Here is a 20,424-nt window from a genome sequence, read left to right as displayed (position 1 = left end):
GAGCTCTAAACAGAAAGGGGATAGATAAGCAAATTTGTCAGCAAATTTCAAAGACATAGAACAAAAAGTAGTAATATTAGGAGACTTTAATTCCCTAATACAGACTGGGAAACCTCTGATATGTCCCATTGGAGAACTTCCTCAGTCAGTGTATCTCCAGTCCAGCAAGGAAGGAAACAGTTTAAGTAGAGCAAGTGGAGAGCATTACAGTCGGAGATCATCTAGTTAACTGTGACTAATCTGGTTTAAAGTAATTATGGAAAGAGACCAGAACATATTACAGCTAATTTCAGTGATTTAAGAAGGGACCTAGCAGATTTTAGAAAAGGCAATTGCAGAGTAAAATACTGGTGGAGTAATGGAGGGCATTCAAGGAAGAGATATTTCAGGTACAAACTAGGCATATTCTTTTGAAGGGAAAAGGTAGATCATCCAAAACTAAATGTACTGTGGATGACAAAAATAAAGTTAAAATAAAGCAAAGAAGCTTATGACAAATCTCAGGTAAGATTCAACAATTATATTTATTGCATCTTTAATGTAATGTCTCAAGGCATTTCACAGGTGCATTATAAAGTAAAATTTGATACTGAGCCACATGAGGGGCTATTCGGGCAGGTGACCAAAAGCTTGGTCAAAGAGTTAGGTTTTAATGAGCATCTTAAAAAGGAGGAGAGAGAGGTGGCAAGGTTTAGGGAGGAAATTCCGAACTGAATGGCGGAATATGTTTGAGTGTCTGAATGGCCAACCCCTTAATTCTCTTTTCCCCCATCCCCCAGACGTTGAGAGGCAATTTATTGGCTGACAACGGAGGGGCTTTTTTATTTATTTATTTGGAAATGAGGAGAGTGGATGGAAACCACAGTTCTGAACCCAGCTTTGTCTTTGAGCCTTAGACAGTGGATTTTATCCCTGGTCTAAAAACAGTGGAATAATCTGCTGACGTGACCATGTGCACATGGGAGAATGTACAATAGAAAAATCCATGCATAAGGTCCAGGGGAGAAGCCAGACCAATGTGAAAAGCAAGCCCAGGAATTGCACTACCAAAGGTACAGGAATAAGAAAGTACACATGAAAAACAGAGACACACCTCAAACAGGATTTTCCCTGCAGACTCCCAAACCCCACTGGCAGGCTGAAACGTGGGTCAGAAAGCCGCACAGTGGGGGAAACACACAGTCATTCATTGTGATTTCCCCCAGGGCGGCCAATTAAGGACCAGAGGACAGGCTCACAGTGCAATTAGGGGCAGCCCCACAGGCTCTCGACGCTGGAGGCCCAACGACCTTCTAGCTGGAAAGGTGCAACAAATGGAAAATAAGGAAGGGCGTGGAAATTAAGGAAGGGAGAGGGTGCTTCAAAATGGAGGTGCACTTCGTCCAACTTTTTTTAAAATTTAAGCTAATAAAACAAAAAGAGGGTTTTGCAGCCAGGCCACCATTGTTGTGGAGAGGGGGCAGGGACAGAGCCCCTCTACAGGGAGGCCTGCGACTGCTGCAGCACCCAGGCAGGCAGACAACTGCCAGGAGGCCACTTCCAGGCAGTTAAACTGGCTCCCCACCACCTGCGAGGACATGGAGACCAACCTGGTAAATCCTAGTCAACCTCCTTTAATTGGCCTAAAATGACCCTTAATGAGTTGTGTCACCTACCCACCATGTACAGGTGAGTAGCCCTGCCGTCCCCATCCTGCCTCTGGGGCAGCGATGGAGGTGGGGAACCATCACGCAGGCCATGTGGCTAATTTTAGCATTGGATCCCAGTCCCACTGTGGCCTCAAAAATCAAGTTGCATGTGGGAGGGAAGGCTAGCAGAGTTAATAAGTGGAGGATAATTGTTATGCTAGATTTTAATTTTCTATCATTTATGCATAGTTCTATTTGGTACTGACATAGGATATGTTTTAGTAAATATAACTGGACCCATTTTATAGTAGCAACAAGAATAATGGGGGTTTATTGTTATTCCATATTAGGTTGAGTAGTTGAAAACAAAATTATTAAGATGGACTGGAATATTTTAAGTAATGGCTTGAGCCAATGTTCCTGTCATATCATACAGTGTAATCCAGTAAAGAACTTGTTTTGCTATAGCACCTAATCGCAAGGTCAGGACATCACGTAGCATTTCACATCCAATTAAATTCTTTTGAAGTTTCTTTCTTTTTTTTTCTTTTGGGCCTCCTTATCTCGAGAGACAATGGATACGCGCCTGGAGGTGGTCAGTGGTTTTTGAAGTATAATCACGGTTATGTATGCAACCAAGATCCAATAAGCAGAAAATGGGACAAATGACAAGTTAATCTGTTCTTTTGGTGGGGCTAATTAGGGGAGGAACATTGGTAAGGATACTGAGAGAAATCCCAACTCTTCAAATAGTGCCACAGAAAATGTTACATCCCCAACAAACAGACGGTGCCTTGATTTAACATCTAATTTGTAAGACAACACAAACTATTGCCCTAAAAGTATCGGCCTACCTTATATGGTTAAATCCCAGAGTTGAGCTTGAAACTATAACCTCTCAACTCGGACACAAGTGCCTCTGAACAAGATAACCCAAAGGAAAATAATAAATGGTATTTGTGTCCCTTTACAATCTATCCTTTAAATAATCTGTAAGCAACATAATAGTGTTTCAAATAGATAAATGACTTTTGTACATATCTTCTGCAACCACACAATTTTAAAGGTGAAGAATGTTTTACTTCACCAAATGCAGGAGTTGAGCATTTTGCACTTTGATAGACAATTACAATGAACATAATTAGGTTGCATCAGACAGCACGAGCATTCAATAATGCAGAGTTCTAGTGAGGGAATTCAGAGTAGTTTCACAAACTCAGGGCCCAGTTTTTTTTTGGGGGGGGGGGGGGGGGGGGTGGAGGGAGAAAGGGAACTAACTTGGTACTGTGTTTCACATTTTAATGGTTTTGACTTACTTGCCTTACTTCAATGTTTATGCCACTTCTATACATTTATAAGCTGTACAGTCCCACATCTGGCACCATCTGAACTGTTAGACTGTGCCTGGCTTATACTGTGCCATAATTGTGCATGTACACCTCAAGAACTAATCAATATCCCTTTTTAAATGCCAAAATTAGAATAGCCAAATTAGGAATGGGAGCAGCTCCTCTTCTACAAATTTATACCATCTGTAACCTTTCTGCTTATTTTGTTTCATACCAAACTGCCAACTTACACTTGGAGAGCATATAAAAAGATATGGTTACTATCCAACTTCCACTCTGTTACGAGCAGGTGAAGCAGGGGTCCAGGGCTCCCCTCCCAGGCTTTTCTTAGTTTGGCCCTAACCGGGTTTAATTTTTAAAACACCGTGTTTTTAGCTTCCTCTCAGCGAGTCCTTGCTCACTAATTATGATTGCAAAGAAAATCAACCAGACAGGTTTTCTCAGATTTAAATAAGGAAGGTGTATGTTTATTAACCGTAAAACTGTAATTCAGTTAAAACTACGAAAAATACATGACGCGATCATGCATATGCTATAAACAAAGACGGAGATAGAGACAGAAAAGTAGAAAGAATAAAAGGGGAATGTTTGAGGCAATAGCTGGGATTTATTTTCTGTCCTTTGAGTTCGATGTAGAGTCTTTGATTGTCAGTAAGTCTTGCTGTTTCGTGGGGCCCAGTGCATGCTTTAAAACATGTTTCAATGCAGCAGTCTTTTCTCTCGAGGTTTAAGTGACTTCACTGGATCCGGAGATGCGCGAGAGACAGCAAGCAAGAGAAAGGCTCTCTTCTTCCAAGTTCTGTTGCAATCTCCCAAACTGTGCTGTGAGCAGTTCAAACAAAACCTGGGCCAGCAGGTTAGTCACGTGGCTAGCTGTTTTAACAAACTCCTGCATTTGTGGATTCTCCATCTTAGTCACCCTGGAATGCTAGCTTTCTTACACAATGTCTGGTGATCAAAATCTATGAGTCAATTGGATCTGGAAGCCGTTCTATCGTCTCCAGGCACTGTCTCTTCGTATGCAAACATTTTCCAGCCACTGCTGATCTCTTTAAGCAAGTCATTTCTTCTATCTAGCAACAGTTTAAAATTAATGTCCATATGACAAAATTCTCATTCTTGGCTGGTGGGGTCTTCATGACACTGTTCGGAGTCAGGCACAATTCAAAAAACCCCAGGTTGGCCAGCAGGTTAGCCATGTGACTAGCTCCTTGTTTGGAGCAGCCTTGCCTGCAAGACTTGTGGATTCCTCCAAGCTTACCAGGCACTTTCAGCAGGGGTGGAGTGGGGCTGGAATGCTGGCTCAATGACTGTCAATGTCTCTTGATCATCACTATTAACAAAACCCATCTGGCTAATTGAATCAGGGAGTACTCCCATTGTCTTCTTCATGTGACTATCTTTTAGAATGCAAATGTGCAGCCATGTTTTCAGTCACTGTTGTGGTCTTTTTAAAGAAGTTATTCCAAGTCCAGTAACAGTTCAAAAATAATGTTCCATATGATGAAAGTAATGTCTCATTTTGGTGGGTGTGGTTTCCGTCACAACTCAATTATAAACTGATGTTAAATAGAGCTGAAAAAGGCAACAAGTATTTTAACAGCGTGCCTTTAACATAGTAAAGCATTCCAAGGGGGGGCTTCACAGCAGCGTTATCAAACAAGATTTGACACAGAGACTTGTAATGAGATATTAGGATAAATGACCAAAATCTTGGTAAAAGAACTGGTTTTAAGAAATGCCTTAAAAAGGAGGGGAGGTAGAGATGTTTAAAGGAGAGAATTCCAGAGCTTAGGGCCGAGGCAACTGAAGGCACATTCGACAGTGGAGCGATGAAAATCAGGATGCACAAGAGGCCAGAATTGGAGAAGTGCAGAGATCGGAGGATTGCACATAATAACAAGTAATAGGAGAGGTAGACCTTCCAGTCCTTCAAGCCTGCTCTGCCATTCAGCACGATCAAGGCTGATTTTCTACTTCAGTTCCACCTTCCCACAATATCCCCATATCCCTTAGCATCCAAAAATCTATCAATCCCAGTCTTGAATATGTTCAGCTGTGAGCATCCACAGCCCTCTGGGGTAGAGAATTCCAAAAGGTTCATAACCCTTTGAGTAAACAAATTTCTCATCTCCGTCCTAAATTGGTTCTAGACTCCCCCCCCCCCCCCCCACCGCCCAGTATCTACCCTATCAAGTCCCTTAAGAATTTTATACGCTTCAATGAGATCAGCTTTCATTGTTCTAAATTCCAGGGAATATAGGCTCAGTCTACTCAATTTCTCTTCATAGGACAATCCCGTCATCGCAGATGTACTAGAGATATTATAGAAGTATGTAAAACAGTATGAAGAAAGGTACATGCAGAAAATGACTAGTTGGATTCTGCAACTGGAGGGTCTTTAGGGTTCCTCCCCACGACTGAACCACGATGAGCCATTTGACCTTCCTCATTCATTTTCTAGTGATCAGGAGAAGCAGGACACAAAGATATCCAGTTGTAGCCATGTTCCTGTCATTTCCCCACCACCTCCCCCCATCTTTCAAATTATAAAAAATTTCTGATTTCACCAACTTCAGGTTAATCCCTCAGAATGCAACTTCAAGCACAAGTTTCATTGTTGTTCCCACTAGTATTTTAGCTTTGAAGCTTTCTATCCAGAATGCTATCAATGTTTTAAAAGGAAAACTGTGCTCATATTGATATTATGAACAAATTGGATGTCAAATTTTTGGCACATCACACAAACACAGCAAAACAACAAGGAGTGATGGGACACAGGTTTGATCCTATTCCTTTGAACCCTGAGGGAAACTGTTACTCAGAAGCCTGGCATTTCCCAATGAACAAGGACAGTAAGGGTGAAAAAAAAAAGAACTCAGTGAAATGCACATCTTAGCAATTGGTTCACATATATAATTACTGATCATCAATTCACATCTTTTCTTTTGTTCTGGTACTCGATCATTTAAGGGTTAGGGAGAAGCAGCTAGGAGCAGGTATTTTGTCCAGCATTTTTCCTGTGGCAACATTTTAACAAAATAAAAGCTGCTAAGCTTAAAAAAAGGACTGCACAACTCTTCCAGCCCCAGTAACAATGATTTATTTTTAAAACTTTTTCTTCCCTACCCTTCAAAAGTTCTAACAGATTTCATTCATTATTTGACACTGACACACCAGCAGCTAAGTTCCACGCTTAATGAAACTGAAACAGCATGACCGAGTAAAAACAGAAAGTAAAAGCCTGCTAAAATACATCCATGGAGGGGGAAGGTAGCTGCAATAGCAAACATTAAAATATTAACTGTAGCAAGTGATATTACAACATAGTCAAACTAGTAAACTCTTACACAAATGCAAAATACTGCAGATAGCAGAAATCTGAAACACAAACACAGGGTCACAGACCTGAAACATTAATTCTGTTTTTCTCTCCACAGATGCAGCCTGACCTGTTGAGTATTTGCAGCATTTTCTGTTTTTGTTGCAGTAGACCCTTATGTCTGACACCCTCTGCACTACTTGCCCATCGTCAAATTAATAAACATCATTAACAACATAAAGGCTCCAAGTACAAGCTCACTATTGGCATAGCCATAGCAATACCTTCTAGTAGCATACCAACTTGACATCCTAATTTAATTTTGGTAAATAGCACCTATTTCTAGGTCAAAATTTTCACATTCCCCAACCTCTTTACAGCTTTCCCATTGTTAGACTGCTTATCCAACATCCAGTTCTGGACGAGCAGCAATGTCCTCCACCTAAACACTGGGGAAAAATAAAGATATCGCCATTGATCCCCCAATAACAACCTCTAAATTTTCACCACCAATTCCATCTCCCTCCCCAGCCACCATATCAGGCTGTACCCTTCTTTGGCATCCTTATCTCAAGAGACAATGGATAAGCGCCTGGAGGTGGTCAGTGGTTTGTGAAGCAGTGCCTGGAGTGGCTATAAAGGCCAATTCTAGAGTGACAGGCTCTTCCACAGGTGCTGCAGAGAAATTTGTTTGTCGGGGCTGTTACACAGTTGGCTCTCCCCTTGCGCCTCTGTCTTTTTTCCTGCCAACTACTAAGTCTCTTCGACTCGCCACACTTTAGCCCCGCCTTTATGGCTGCCCGCCAGCTCTGGCGAATGCTGGCAACTGACTCCCACGACTTGTGATCAATGTCACAGGATTTCATGTCGCGTTTGCAGATGTCTTTAAAGCGGAGACATGGACAGCCGGTGGGTCTGATACCAGTGGCGGGCTCGCTGTACAATGTGTCTTTGGGGATCCTGCCATCTTCCATGCGGCTCACATGGCCAAGCCATCTCAAGCGCCGCTGACTCAGTAGTGTGTATAAGCTGGGGATGTTGGCCGCCTCGAGGACTTCTGTGTTGGAGATACGGTCCTGCCACCTGATGCCAAGGATTCTCCGAAGGCAGCGAAGATGGAATGAATTGAGATGTCGCTCTTGGCTGACATAGGTTGTCCAGGCCTCGCTGCCATAGAGCAAGGTACTGAGGACACAGGCCTGATACACTCGGACTTTTGTGTTCCGTGTCAGTGTGCCATTTTCCCACACTCTCTTGGCCAGTCTGGACATAGCACTGGAAGCCTTTCCCATGCGCTTGTTGATTTCTGCATCTAGAGACAGGTTACTGGTGGTAGTTGAGCCTAGGTAGGTGAACTCTTGAACCACTTCCAGAGCGTGGTCACCAATATTGATGGATGGAGCTTTTCTGACGTCCTGCCCCATGATGTTCGTTTTCTTGAGGCTGATGGTTAGGCCAAATTCATTGCAGGCAGCCGCAAACCTGTCGATGAGCCTCTGCAGGCACTCTTCAGTGTGAGATGTTAAAGCAGCATCGTCAGCAAAGAGGAGTTCCCTGATGAGGACTTTCCGTACTTTGGACTTCGCTCTTAGACGGGCAAGGTTGAACAACCTGTCCCCTGATCTTGTGTGGAGGAAAATTCCTTCTTCAGAAGACTTGAACGCATGTGAAAGCAGCAGGGAGAAGAAAATCCCAAAAAGTGTGGGTGCGAGAACACAGCCCTGTTTCACGCCACTCAGGATAGGAAAGGGCTCTGATAAGGAGCCACCATGTTGAATTGTGCCTTTCATATTGTCATGGAATGAGGTGATGATACTTAGTAGCTTTGGTGGGCATCCAATCTTTTCTAGTAGTCTGAAGAGACCACATCTGCTGACGAGGTCAAAGGCTTTGGTGAGATCAATGAAAGCAATGTAGAGGGGCATCTGTTGTTCACAGCATTTCTCCTGCATCAATTCCATCTCCCTCCCCAGCCACCATATCAGGCTGTACCAGACTGCATTTAACCACAGCATCCCATTTGACTCAGTGCAGAGCTTACAAACTTTTATCGTCTCCATCACAAAGACCGCCTACTTCCACCTCTGAAGCATCACCCATCTCCAATGCTGCTTCAACATATCTGCTGCCAAAACTGTCATACCTGCCTTTGTCATCTCCAGACTAGACTATTTCAATGCTCTCCTGGCCTACCTCCCATCTTCCACTCTTGATAAACTTCAGTGCATCTAAAACTCTGCTGTACATAGCCTACCGTGAGCCAAGGTCACTTGCCAACACTCCAGTGCTCAACGACCCACATTGGCTCCCAGTATTCCAACACCTCAAATTTAAAATTTCATCCACATGCTCAAATCCCTTTAGCACCTCACCCGTCCCTATCTGTAACTGTACCCCACCTCTCCAACTGTGGCCTCCTGTTCATCCCCTACTCTTCACCCCACCATTGACAGCTGCACCTTCAGCATTTAGGCCCCAAGCTCTGAAATTCCCTCCACCTCACTCTCCTTCTTTAAGACCCATCTGACTGTCTAGTTATGCCTTCTAAAATCTCTTCCTTTGACTTAGCATCAATTTTTGATTGCACTTCTGTAAAGTGTCCTGGATTTTATGTTACACTAAAGGCACCATAAACAAGTTGCTGCTGTTGTATAGGTTTACAAGTGAACAACTACATGGTCAAAGTACTAGGGTATGATTGGCACAAGTGAAATTATACCTCAATAAGTGAGAGGAGAAAACTAGCAAAAAAGTAACCAGACAAGTACAATTGGTAACACAACACCATGATTCCACACAAACCGCTTACAGTAAGGTGTGGCTGCAAACTTTCTTTTATAACTTTGTTGCCATAGCAATGCCCTGAAATGTTGTCTAAAATATTTGGCATAAACTTATCAAAATGGAAAAAATTATTTTTACTGCAATTGGGTAGATAATAAAACCTCAGTTATCAGACTTCATGTTTATTATGAATCAGTTTAGCTGACTGCAAATACTAAAAGCTCCAGAGTGAAACAGAATGATGTCAGAGTTTGTATCAAAAGACTAAATCACCAAGATGGCATTTAGTTTCCTTCTAAATACAGGGCTCAAAGTCTAAGATAACATTACCCTGTAAAAGGAAATCTTTTAAACTCATGTTTTTTTTTTAAAGGAACTACAGTAGCCATTGTGCGTTTAACCAAGTGACAATTACTTTTTTTTTTCCAGGATATGGGTTATTATTCAGATGTGTGGTAGACCCAGGTGTCAGACTGCTGACATGGGTCATTGGGCCTACCATTGTTGAACCTTTATATATTTATCAATAATGCCTTCCTGAAATACAACTTACACATGATAGGGCTCCAATAACCAGAGGTAAAGAACACGCCAGAATATTTATCAGCAAGCCAGAGGAATGGAAAGAGGAGAAAAAACAATGGCAGATTTGAGGTGATAGTGAAGAGAGGCCATTGTGTTCCGGGATCTCAGCTGTCTTCCTTAATGAGGTTCAGAAATGAATGCATTTAACAATCCTATTGTACATAGGGTTAGAACCAATCGAGTAACACTCAAGCAGAGATTATGAATGCATTGGGACAGTAAATCTGCACAGTAAATAACTACTGTATACAATCGCTGCCCAGGCGTGTTTTCTGACTATGAGATTAGCATGAGAAGTTTAAAAAGCTCTTAAACAGGGAACAGAGGGCAGGAGAGGGATCTGCAGCTTGGCGTTTTGTGGACTGACACTGTACATCTGTTTAAATTAATCGCATATTAACCCTACCAGTGCAACATTCAAATGCCAAAAAAAATCCCAAAAGCTCAATAAAATCATTGCCAAGAAAACGTGATCAGGTTTGGAGACTGAAAGCACAAGTTCAGCTCCAACCAATGAGGCCAAGACGCAACCAGCCTGTAAAACACTGACTGGAGAATAATTCCCGTCTTGAAAGATAAATCAATCCCTGATTCGGCAGTTTAAACAGCGAGCCTGACTGATGGAAAATTCACTGGGAAATAAAGCCCAATTCTTCCACTTTTAAAAGGGTGGGGGAGCCAGGACTGAGATTAAAGGAGCAGCATTTAAACAGGGCACCCTGCCCAGGAGCGGCTCCGAGGAGTTTATCTTCAGTTAAATGTTCCCCACACTTGAGCCCAGACTCAGCACAAGCCGGGATCAGAGACTCCTGTTCTCCCTGCTCAGAGCTCCAGCCCCGCGGTAACTCCCAGGCCAGCCCGGGCTCCGTGTCCCTGTGAGGGGTCAGCGACTCCGGCGGCTCGACAGACAGAGGCGGTGGATCGGGGGAGTGAGGCTCCTTCAGGGAGCCAGCGCCCCACAACTTACCCCAATTCAGCAGCAACAATAGCAGCAGCCCCGAGCGCTCCATCTCTCCCAGGATCTGCCGTCCTCACAAACACTCCTGCACTCTCAGTCAAGCAAAAGGGAGAAACAGAAACCTCCCCGCTCAGTCCCAACTCCTGGAGCCTTTAATCGTCACACGCTGTCTCCAGGTGGCACTTTTTGCAACATTAGAAAACTCCAGACTGAAGCTTCAAACTTCTTAATCAAACAAAACTTTGTCAACTTCCTTCAGAAAGCTTCTTTTACGCTCGAAAAATGCTAAAGCAAGCTTCAATTGCCAGGCACTTTGGAAATTTCTGCTCCCTTGCTGCAGACAGCAGGCGGAAGCACCCAGGAAGACTTTCCCCCTCAGGTAATTGGTCCGGTTAAAGGGGAGGGCGGAGACCGCAGGAAAAATCCAGTGGTTGCAATTCCGTCTCATGAGAATTCTTCTTCTCGTTTCTGGAAGATCGGCTCTTTCTTATTTATTGATACGCCCATATTTGGAAAGCATTGCGATCCTGGCACTGTGTACATTAAGCTTCAGTGTTTGCACTAAGTTGCTGGTATCACTGCATTTCTGCAAAAAGCCTTTAACAGACCAAAATCAAAATGGTTGGGCATGATGTTGCCCGTGCATGAATTTGTGCAACATAAATCAATTTGTAGGAATAAAAAGAAATCCTGCTGCAATTATAATCAATTCACACTATTCGGGTGTCAGCATTAGGAACACTCTGGCCTCTGAGTAAGTACACAGGGGGTTCAAACTGGCCACTTAGAAGCTGTTAATTACACCACTATTTCCCAAGTGATAATCAAAACCATTTCAAAATATGGTGCAGATTTCAACAAAGTGCCCGCTTTCATTAGTGATAATGAAACTTACATGATAAAATCTTCCAAATCTATGCTCCAAAGTGTAATGCCTAATACTGTCCATCTTACATGTAATGCACATATAATTTCTCTTGCCAGTGAGCTGTGGAAAAGCAAGTTTGGGAAAGTCGACAAACTGGTCAGCTACATCAAAAAGATCTTCAATTACTGCCCTAGCTGTGAGTTCCATGCAGGCAAAACATTGCAAATAAGGCTGTAATGGCTGAAATTGGGGAACAAAACATCCTCCAGAGCCAGGAATTACATGTTGGAATTCTTGGTTTTGGGCAGTTACAGTATCATGCAGCTCACCTGAAATACCACTCAGACTTCGTCTCAGCAGAGCTCACACTGACACCAAAAACACAGGTCTTAACAGACATTGTAGCAATTCTAAGCAATGCTCAGCTTAATGAGGAGGTTTAGTTTGTTGCCATGAATTCTGCACGACTGATGGATTTAATCATTGGTTTGAATCTCGACATGTTACAATTCACAAAGCTTACAATACTGGTCATAATATACCAAAACTCACTGGATTCCGGTAGGGTACCAGCGGATTGGAAAACCGGTAATGTGACACCCCTATTCAAGAAAGGAGGGAGACAGAAAGCAGGAAACTATAGTTCACTTAGCTTAACATCAGTCACTTGGAAAATGTTTGAGTCGATTATTAAGGAAGAAATAGCAGGACATTTAGAAAAACATAATGCAATCAAACAGAGTCAACATGGTTTTATGAAAGAGAAATCATGTTTGACAAATTTGTTAAAGTTCTTTGAGGATATAACAAGCAGAGTTGATAAAGGTGAACCAGTAGACGTTGTGTATTTGGATTTTCAGAAGGTGTTTGATAAGGTGCCACATAAAAGGTTATTGCACAAAATAGGAGCTCAGGGTATTGGGGGTAATGTGTTGGCATGGATTGAGGATTGGCTAACACGCAGAAGGCAGAGAGTCGGGATCAATGGGTCTTTTTCAGGTTGGAAAGCTGTAACTAGTGGGGTGCCACAAGGATTGGTCCAAGGGCCTCAGCTATTTACTATCTATATTAATGACTTAGAGGAAGGGACAGAGTGTAATGTATCCAAATTTGCTGACGACATAAAAAATAGGTGGGAAGGCATGTTGTGATGAGGACACAAAGAATCTGCAAAGGGATTTAGATAGGTTAAGTGAGTGAGCAAAAATTTGGCAGATGATGTTCAATGTGGGAAAGTGTGAGGTAATCCACTTTGGTAGGAAGAATAAAAAGGCAGATTATTATTTAGATGGAGAAAGGCTACAAAATACTGCAGTACAGAGGGATCTGCGTGTTCTTGTGCATGAAACACAAAAGGTTAGCATGCAGGTGCAGCAAGTAATTAGGAAGGCAAATGGAATTTTGGCCTTTATTGCTAGGGGGTTAGAGTTTAAAAATAGGGAAGTTCTGTTACAACTGTACAGGGTGTTGGTGAGGCCACACCTGGAGTACTGCGTACAGTTTTGATCGCCGTATTTAAGGAAGGATATACTAGCATTGGAGGCAGCTCAATAAAGGTTCACGAGGCTGATTCTTGGTATGAAAGGGCTGTCTTATCAAGAATGGCTAAACAGGTTAGGCCTTTATTCATTGGAGTTTAGAAGAATGAGAGGTGATCTTATAGAAACATATAAAATTTTAAGGAGGTTTGACAGGGTAGATGTTGAGAAAATGTTTCCACTAGTGGGGGAATCTCAAAATTTTTATTTATTTTTTAAGAGATACAGCACTGAAACAGGCCCTTCAGCCCACTGAGTCTGTGCTGACCATCAGCCACCCATTTTATACTAATCCTACATTAATCCCATATTTCCTACCACATCCCCACAATTCTCCTACCACCTACCTACACTAGGGGCAATTTACAATGGCCAATTTATCTATCAACCTGCAAGTCTTTGGCTGTAGGAGGAAACCAGAGCACCCGGTGGAAGCCCACACGGTCACAGGGAGAACTTACAAACTCTACACAGGCAGTACCCAGAATCGAACCCAGGTCGCTGAAGCTGTGATGCTAGCCACTGCTCCGCCCTAAGGGACATAATTACAGAATAAGGGGGCACACATTTAAAATTGAGATGTGAAGGAATTTCTTCTCTCAGAGGGTGGTGAATCTCTGGATCACAGAGGCTAGTCTTCAGCCAATCCGATTCACTCCATGTAATATCAAGAAGCAGCTGAAGGCACTGGATACTGCAAAGGCTATGGGTCTTGACAACATCCCAGCTGCAGTATTGAAGACTTGTACTCCAGAACTAGATGTGCCCCGAACCAAGCTCTTCCAGTATAGCTACAACACTGGCATCTGCCCGACAATATGGAAAATTGCCCAGGTATGTCCTATCCAGAAAAAGTAGGACAAATCCAATCGGCCAATTACTGCCCCCTCAGTCTATTCTCTTATTGTAAGCAAAGTAATGGAAGGTGTTGTCAACAGTGCTATCAAGTGTCACTTAAACAGCAATAACCTGTTCACAGATACTCAATTTGGGTTCTGCCAGGGCCACTTGGCTCCTGACCTCATTACAGCCTTGGTCCAAATATGGACAAAAAAGCTGAACTCAAGGTGAGGCAGGAATGATTGCCCTGGATATCAAGGCAGCATTTGACTGAGTCCTAGCCAAATTCAAGTCAATGGAAATCAAGGGGATTTTCTACAGGAGATATATTGTCCGTAATTGATTCAAGTACCACCATCCGTGTGCTTAATCCAGTGTTTTCTCTTCAGCAGCCAGACAAGCTGGTTGACAAGTTAGGGCGGCACAGTGGCGCAGTGGTTAGCACCGCAGCCTCACAGCTCCAGCGACCCGGGTTCAATTCCGGGAACTGCCTGTGTGGAGTTTGCAAGTTCTCCCTGTGTCTGCGTTGGTTTCCTCCGGGTGCTCCGGTTTCCTCCCACATGCCAAAGACTTGCACGTTGATAGGTAAATTGGCCTTTATAAATTGCCCCTAGTATAGGTAGGTGGTAGGGAAATATAGGGACAGGTGGGGATGCGGTAGGAATATGGAATTAGTGCAGGATTAGTATAAAATGGGTGGTTGATGGTCGGCACAGACTCGGTGGGCTGAAGGGCCTGTTTCAGTGCTGTATCTCTAAATAAAATTTAAAAAAAAATAAAAAATAAAATAAAAATAAATAAATAAATAAAATAAAAAATAAATAACAAGCAGCTAGACACCGACAAGAGAACACCCAAGTGTGGTCCTCCCTCCCTCTCTCTCTCTCTCTCTGTCCAATCCGCTTTGTTAGCTTTGAACCCTGCTTGCTGGCCATACCCACCTAGGCCTATCACTGGTGCAGACAGAGACCCCATGAAGGAAATCATCCGCATCTCTGTTTCCAAGAGAACCATCGAATTAGCCCTGCACATCAGCAAACTGGAAGCCTCAGGCCCACCAAAATCAGCCTGAAGCCAGCCAAGTCACCAACATCCACAAACTGTATGCCCCTTTTTATTGCTCCGGACTCTAATCCAACCAATCTCTCTTTCCCCACTCTGTAACCTATTTGTGTGAACCTTGATTGTGTGTGTGTGTGTGTGAACCTCAAGTGCGTGTGTGTGCATGTGTGTGTGAGGAAGTTGGAGCATAGTTTATTATTTTACTTAGGTCAGCTTAAGTACAATAAAGTTAACCTCTTTCTTTGTTAAACTCAAGAAAACCCGTCCAATTGGTTCTTTTTATGATCGCGGCACGTAAGTAGTTAAACACTCATGGAATTGGCAAGTATAAAAAGACATAAACCTGTTGTGGCCAAACAAGGGGAGGAAAAGAGGGGAGCCCGTTGACTCCTCCTGATCGTAACAAAAATTTGGGGGCTCTACATCCATGATCAAACCCAAAGACAAATGAGAAATAGGAAGCGGGAATCCAAATTGATCCGCAGTAATAATCTAAAAATTTCAATACAGGTTTTCTTGTAGTTTCAGAGCTAGAGTACATAAATGTCCACATTTGAGGCTAGTACCTTTCTAGAATAGTGTGAAGTAACTCGGGACAGTTTAAAAGCTCGACCTGTCGAAAAGGTAAGAAGTATACCTTGGTATTTCGAGATAAATATCTATCCAAAAGCTCGGAAACCCGAAATCCTAAAACTTGTGGCCAACCATTTTGAGATTGAAATTAAAGAACCGGAGACAGGCTTAGAATCTCAAACAAACAAAGTAACATTAGCCAAGATACAGCTGGAACAGCGGAGACTAGAGCTAGAATTCCAAGAAAAAAGAAAGGGAAAGACAGGAATGGAAGGAGGAGAGACAATTTCAGGAAAGGAAGAAAGAAAGAGCTTTCCAGAAGGAGAAGCACAAAAGAGAGTTAAGGCAGCTTGAACTGAATAGGGGAAGGCCCAGTGAAGGCACCGCTAGTGAGAAAGCTACCCCTAGTTAAGGATTGAATGCTGAGCTCTTAAAATTCTCCTAATTGATACCAAAGTTTGATGAGGGGTTGTGAAAAGCCTGCAAAACAGTTGAAGTGGCCAGCAGAGGGCTGTACCCCGCTACTGCAAAGCAAATTAACTGGAAAAGCCCATGAGGTTTATTCCCTACCGTCCAATCAGAATTCATCAAACTATGAGATGACTAAAAATGCTATCCTGAGAGCATATGAGCTGATACTGGAAACATACCGCCAAAAATTCCAAACTCTCCGAAAGCAGCCTGAACAAACTTACATCGAATTTGAAAGGGTTAAGCAACTCGCTATCGACTGATTGGTGTGGGTGTTTAATATAAAGCCCACCTATCAAAACCTCAGAGAGGTAATCCTTTTCAAGGGGTTCAAAAGCTCATTTCCCCCCCTCCATAAAAACTCATGTGGAGGAACAAAAGGTTCCAAGAGCCTGGCTGATGATTATGAGCTTGTCCACAAGCCCTTGCCCTGAGGGAAATGCTTTCCCAGTCACCTCCAAAAATATGAAAAGGATAAAAGGTGGGAGAGTGATAGGAGGAAGAACAGCCATGGGCAACAAGGGAAAACTGGAAACACAAGGGGCCCTCCTCAGGCCAAAAAGAAAGGTGCTGAGAAGAGGAGTGAAGCCCGAAAGCCTGTGTGTTTCCATTGTAACGAGGCAGTTCACCTTTGATCTGACTGCTGAAAGTAGGCTTAGTCATGGTACACCAGACCAGTGCAGGAAAAAGGGCTCTGATGGGAAGCACAGAGGACCAGTCTGTGGCTCTAACTGTGGCAGTAAGACCCAGTAAACATATAGCTGTGAGTGTGGAGAACTTAACAAAATCCCTGAGTGTTATCAGAATTTTGTGTCTAAAGGCAAAGTGACCCCATACCCCCGAGTGAGGCAAGTAAGCCCATAGTCATACTTAGGGATACAGGGAGCACGCAAACCTTTCTGCTGGGAACAGGCATTACCTTTTGCCCAGAGAGTGCACTGAATGCTACAGTGCTAGTAAATGCTACCAGACGAAGGTATATGCTCATACCTTTATATCAGATGCACCTGGAGTGTGACCTTGTTTCAGGGCCTGTAAATGTGGAGATTGCCCCTAGTTTACCTGTGGATGGGATCAACCTGGTGCTTAGTAATGATCTGGTGGGGGTGAGGTTGTAGCTTCCCAAGTGGTCTTAGAAAGACTGAACGAGGTCAGGGAGACAAAGCAGTTACAGGAGAAAGTCCCTGGCATTTTTCTTGACTGTATGGTGACCTGGTCCATGGCCAAACTAGCTCCATCAGCGGAGGCTGAACTGGCAGTGCAGACAGATGACCCTGCTGTCTGGTTATCTAAAACCTTCTTTGGGAATTTAAGGGAACCAAAGGATGTGTTTAACAGATCTTCCTTGGTTGAGGCTCAGCAAGCCAACCCAGTGTTAAAAAAGTTAGCACAGACTGCCCAGACTGAAGCTGAAGCAGAGGGAGTTCCAAAGTGCTACTATTTCAAGAATGAGGTGCTGATGAGGAAGTGGAGACCTCCTCACAGACCTGCAGATGAAGAGTGGACAGTGGTTCACCAGGTAGTGATGCTGCAGAGGTACTGTCGGGAAATATTGAGAACAGCCCATGACCTTCCAATGGCTGGACACGTCAGTATCAGTAAAACCCAAGACCACATAAAACAATGTTTTTACTGGCCACAACTCCACAAGGATGTGGTGGAGTTCTGTAAAACTTGTCACACATGCAAGGTTGTGGGGAAGCCCCAACCTGTAATAAAACCTGAACCCCTAATTCCCATAGCGGCTTTTGGGGAACTATTCAGCAGAGTGCTGGTGGATTGTGTGGGGCCCCTGCCAAAAATCAAAGGGGGCTACCAGTACCTTCTCACTATTATGGATGTGGCTACCCGATTTCCAGAGGCCATCCCCATAAGAACTATCTCGACAAAGGTAGTGGTGGAGGGGCTAACCCAATTGTTATGACCAGGTGAGGAAGGGCTCTCAGGCTCCCCTCTCGCCCCTTTGCTGATTTGGCCGTACCAGAGTTTATCTTTTTAAACACAGTGATTTTAGCTTACCACCTCAGTGAGCTCTTGCTCACTGCACTCTAATTACAATTGCAAATGAACCAATCTGACAGGTTTTCTTGGGTTTAGACAAAAAAGATGTAAGTTTATTAACCTCATCACTCTAAACCAGTTAAAATTACCAAAATATGTGGCGCATCCATGCTCACATGTATACGAAAGGCACACACACACAAATAGATACAGAGGGGAAGAAAGAGGTCTGAGGTTGAAGTAGAGTTGGTAACAAATGGAATACAAATACTGTCCTTAATGTAATGTCCTTAATTGAAGTTAAAGTCTGGGAGTCCTGAGGGGTGGAGTTTGGCTCTTACAAAGTCAAAGGGGTGTCGATGTCTTTTGATTACTCTTATTGGCAAAACCAATCTCGCTAATTGAATCAGGGAGCACCCCCATTGTTTCAGCTACACTGATCCTTTACTTCTGTCTCTCAGCCAGCCTTTGTCTTCTCAAAATGCAAATGTGCGAGGCCATTTTTTTAACTGTTCAATTCTGCTTTTTAAAAGGTTATTTGCAATGTCCAGTAAAAGTTTCAAACAGTGTTCCATATGACAAAATTAATATGTTTCCATTTGGCAGGTGTGATTTCCATCACACAATTCTTTACCCGATATGGGCTGCCTGCTGAGATCCAGTCGGATCAGGGCATGAATTTTATGTCCGCATTTTTCAAAAGGTCAGGGTAATCTGGGCATGACCCAGCTAAAGTCTTCAGCCTACCACCCACAGTCACAAGGGGCTTTGGAACAGTACCACCAGACCCTAAAGACAATGATCAGGGCATACTGCGATGAGTACCCCCATGACTGGGACAAAGGGCTGGAATTTCTTCTGTTTGCTACCAGGGACTCACTCAATGAGTCCACTGGCTTTAGTCCCTTTGAATCAATTTATGGACACAAGGTGAGAGGTCCTCTTAAATTAATCAAGGAGAGGTTTTTGAGACACAGGGACGAACCTTCCATGTTAGACTACATCTCCATGTTCCGGGAGTGGCTCACGAGAGTCTGCGCGATGGCTCAGGAACTCCTAAAAACCTCCCAGACATCTATGAAAAGGCAGGCAGCTAAACATGCCAAGGTCAGAACATTTCAGCCTGGAGACAATGGGCTACATTTTACAAGCTCACCGCTGATCTCGGCCCTGCGTGGACTGGACGTCGCAGAACCGCCGCGATATTTAGCATGGCGGCTCATTTAAATGGCCGGGGCGGACCGTCTCCCCCGATGATGTGCAGGAAGTGGGTGGTCCATCCCCGGCAATGGCATCAGGCACCATCACACCATTTTTAAAGGGCTTCCAGCCCTTCAATTTAATTAAAATTTTTAAAGAAACCTAAGTGTAAAAAATTAAATACACTTATCCCAACCCTCTCCCAACCCCCACAATGATCATCAACTTATTACTTGCCCTCTGCCCCCCAAAAAATGTACCTTGTGCTCCCGGCCTTCCCCAAAGTTCATAAGCTATGAACTTTATCCCTTCCCAACACCCCTAAACCAATTGAAAATGTTTAACCCCGCTCCCCCCACCTCCCGCCCTGAAAACTTACCTGCTTCCCGAATGGAGATCCGAAGGCACGGGAGTGCTGGCTGCCGCCACCAATATGGCACCGAGACCGACGGCAGGAACGAGTCAGTATTTAATTCATTACTTTAAATACATTTACATATTTAAATTGTGATGCCGCCACCGAGCAGCAGGGGGCCGCCGCAAGGCCTCGCCACTGGCGCTGGCAATATGGAACCAAGCCTTCCCGGCGTCAAGGCCTGTGGCGGGCCTCTCCTGGAGCCATTTTCTGGGCTCCCCCAGCACGATCCCCGACGTCAGGAGGGCTGTAAAATCCAGCCCAATGTGTTAGTGCTACTACCAATACAGAGTGACCCACTGAAAGCTTGGTTTAGTGGCCTATACAAAGTAGTAAAGAGGATTAGTGAGGTGAATTATTTAAATTACATCCCAGACTGTAGGAAAAAGCAAAGGCTGTACCACATCAATATGTTAAAGCAGTATCACAGCCGAGAAAGGGACAAACAAGCACAGGCCTATCAGGCAGTCAGGAAAGAAGAGGGTGAAAGCGACAGTGAGGACGAGTTAGAGGGAGGCCTGGAGGGTTCCCAAATCGAACTTCCTACTATTTATTGTTCCACACTCTAATCTGACCAATCTATCCTTCTCCACTCTGTAATCTATTTGTATGTGTATGTGTGAACCTCGAGTGTGTGAGTGTGTGAAAGTTGGAGTGTATTTTATTATTTTACTTCGATAGGTTTAAATAAAATAAAGCGAACCTCTTTGTTTAACTCAAGAAAACCTGTCCAATTGGTTCTTTTTATGTTCATAGCACATAAGTAGTTAAACACTCACGGAATAGGCAAGTATATCCAGCTTAAAGAAGAAATAAACCTGTGGTGGTCA

At 43.6% G+C, this 20,424-nt stretch overlaps 1 protein-coding gene across 1 annotated transcript in view; it reads right to left on the bottom strand.

Annotated features, from left to right (window-relative positions):
* LOC137374520 (prostaglandin F2 receptor negative regulator-like) overlaps positions 1-11,062 on the bottom strand; it is a 76,889-nt gene extending 65,827 nt beyond the window's left edge. Inside the window, exon 1 of the mRNA XM_068040727.1 lies at positions 10,636-11,062. Coding sequence (XP_067896828.1) covers positions 10,636-10,678 — 43 coding nt within the window. The 5' untranslated portion in view covers positions 10,679-11,062. The remainder of the gene's footprint in view (positions 1-10,635) is intronic.
* Between the last annotated feature and the right edge of the window lie 9,362 nt (positions 11,063-20,424).

This window comes from Heterodontus francisci, chromosome 10 (assembly GCF_036365525.1).
Source record: "Heterodontus francisci isolate sHetFra1 chromosome 10, sHetFra1.hap1, whole genome shotgun sequence".
Taxonomy (NCBI): Eukaryota; Metazoa; Chordata; class Chondrichthyes; order Heterodontiformes; family Heterodontidae; genus Heterodontus; species Heterodontus francisci.
This window is presented reverse-complemented; position numbering and strand designations above follow the sequence as displayed.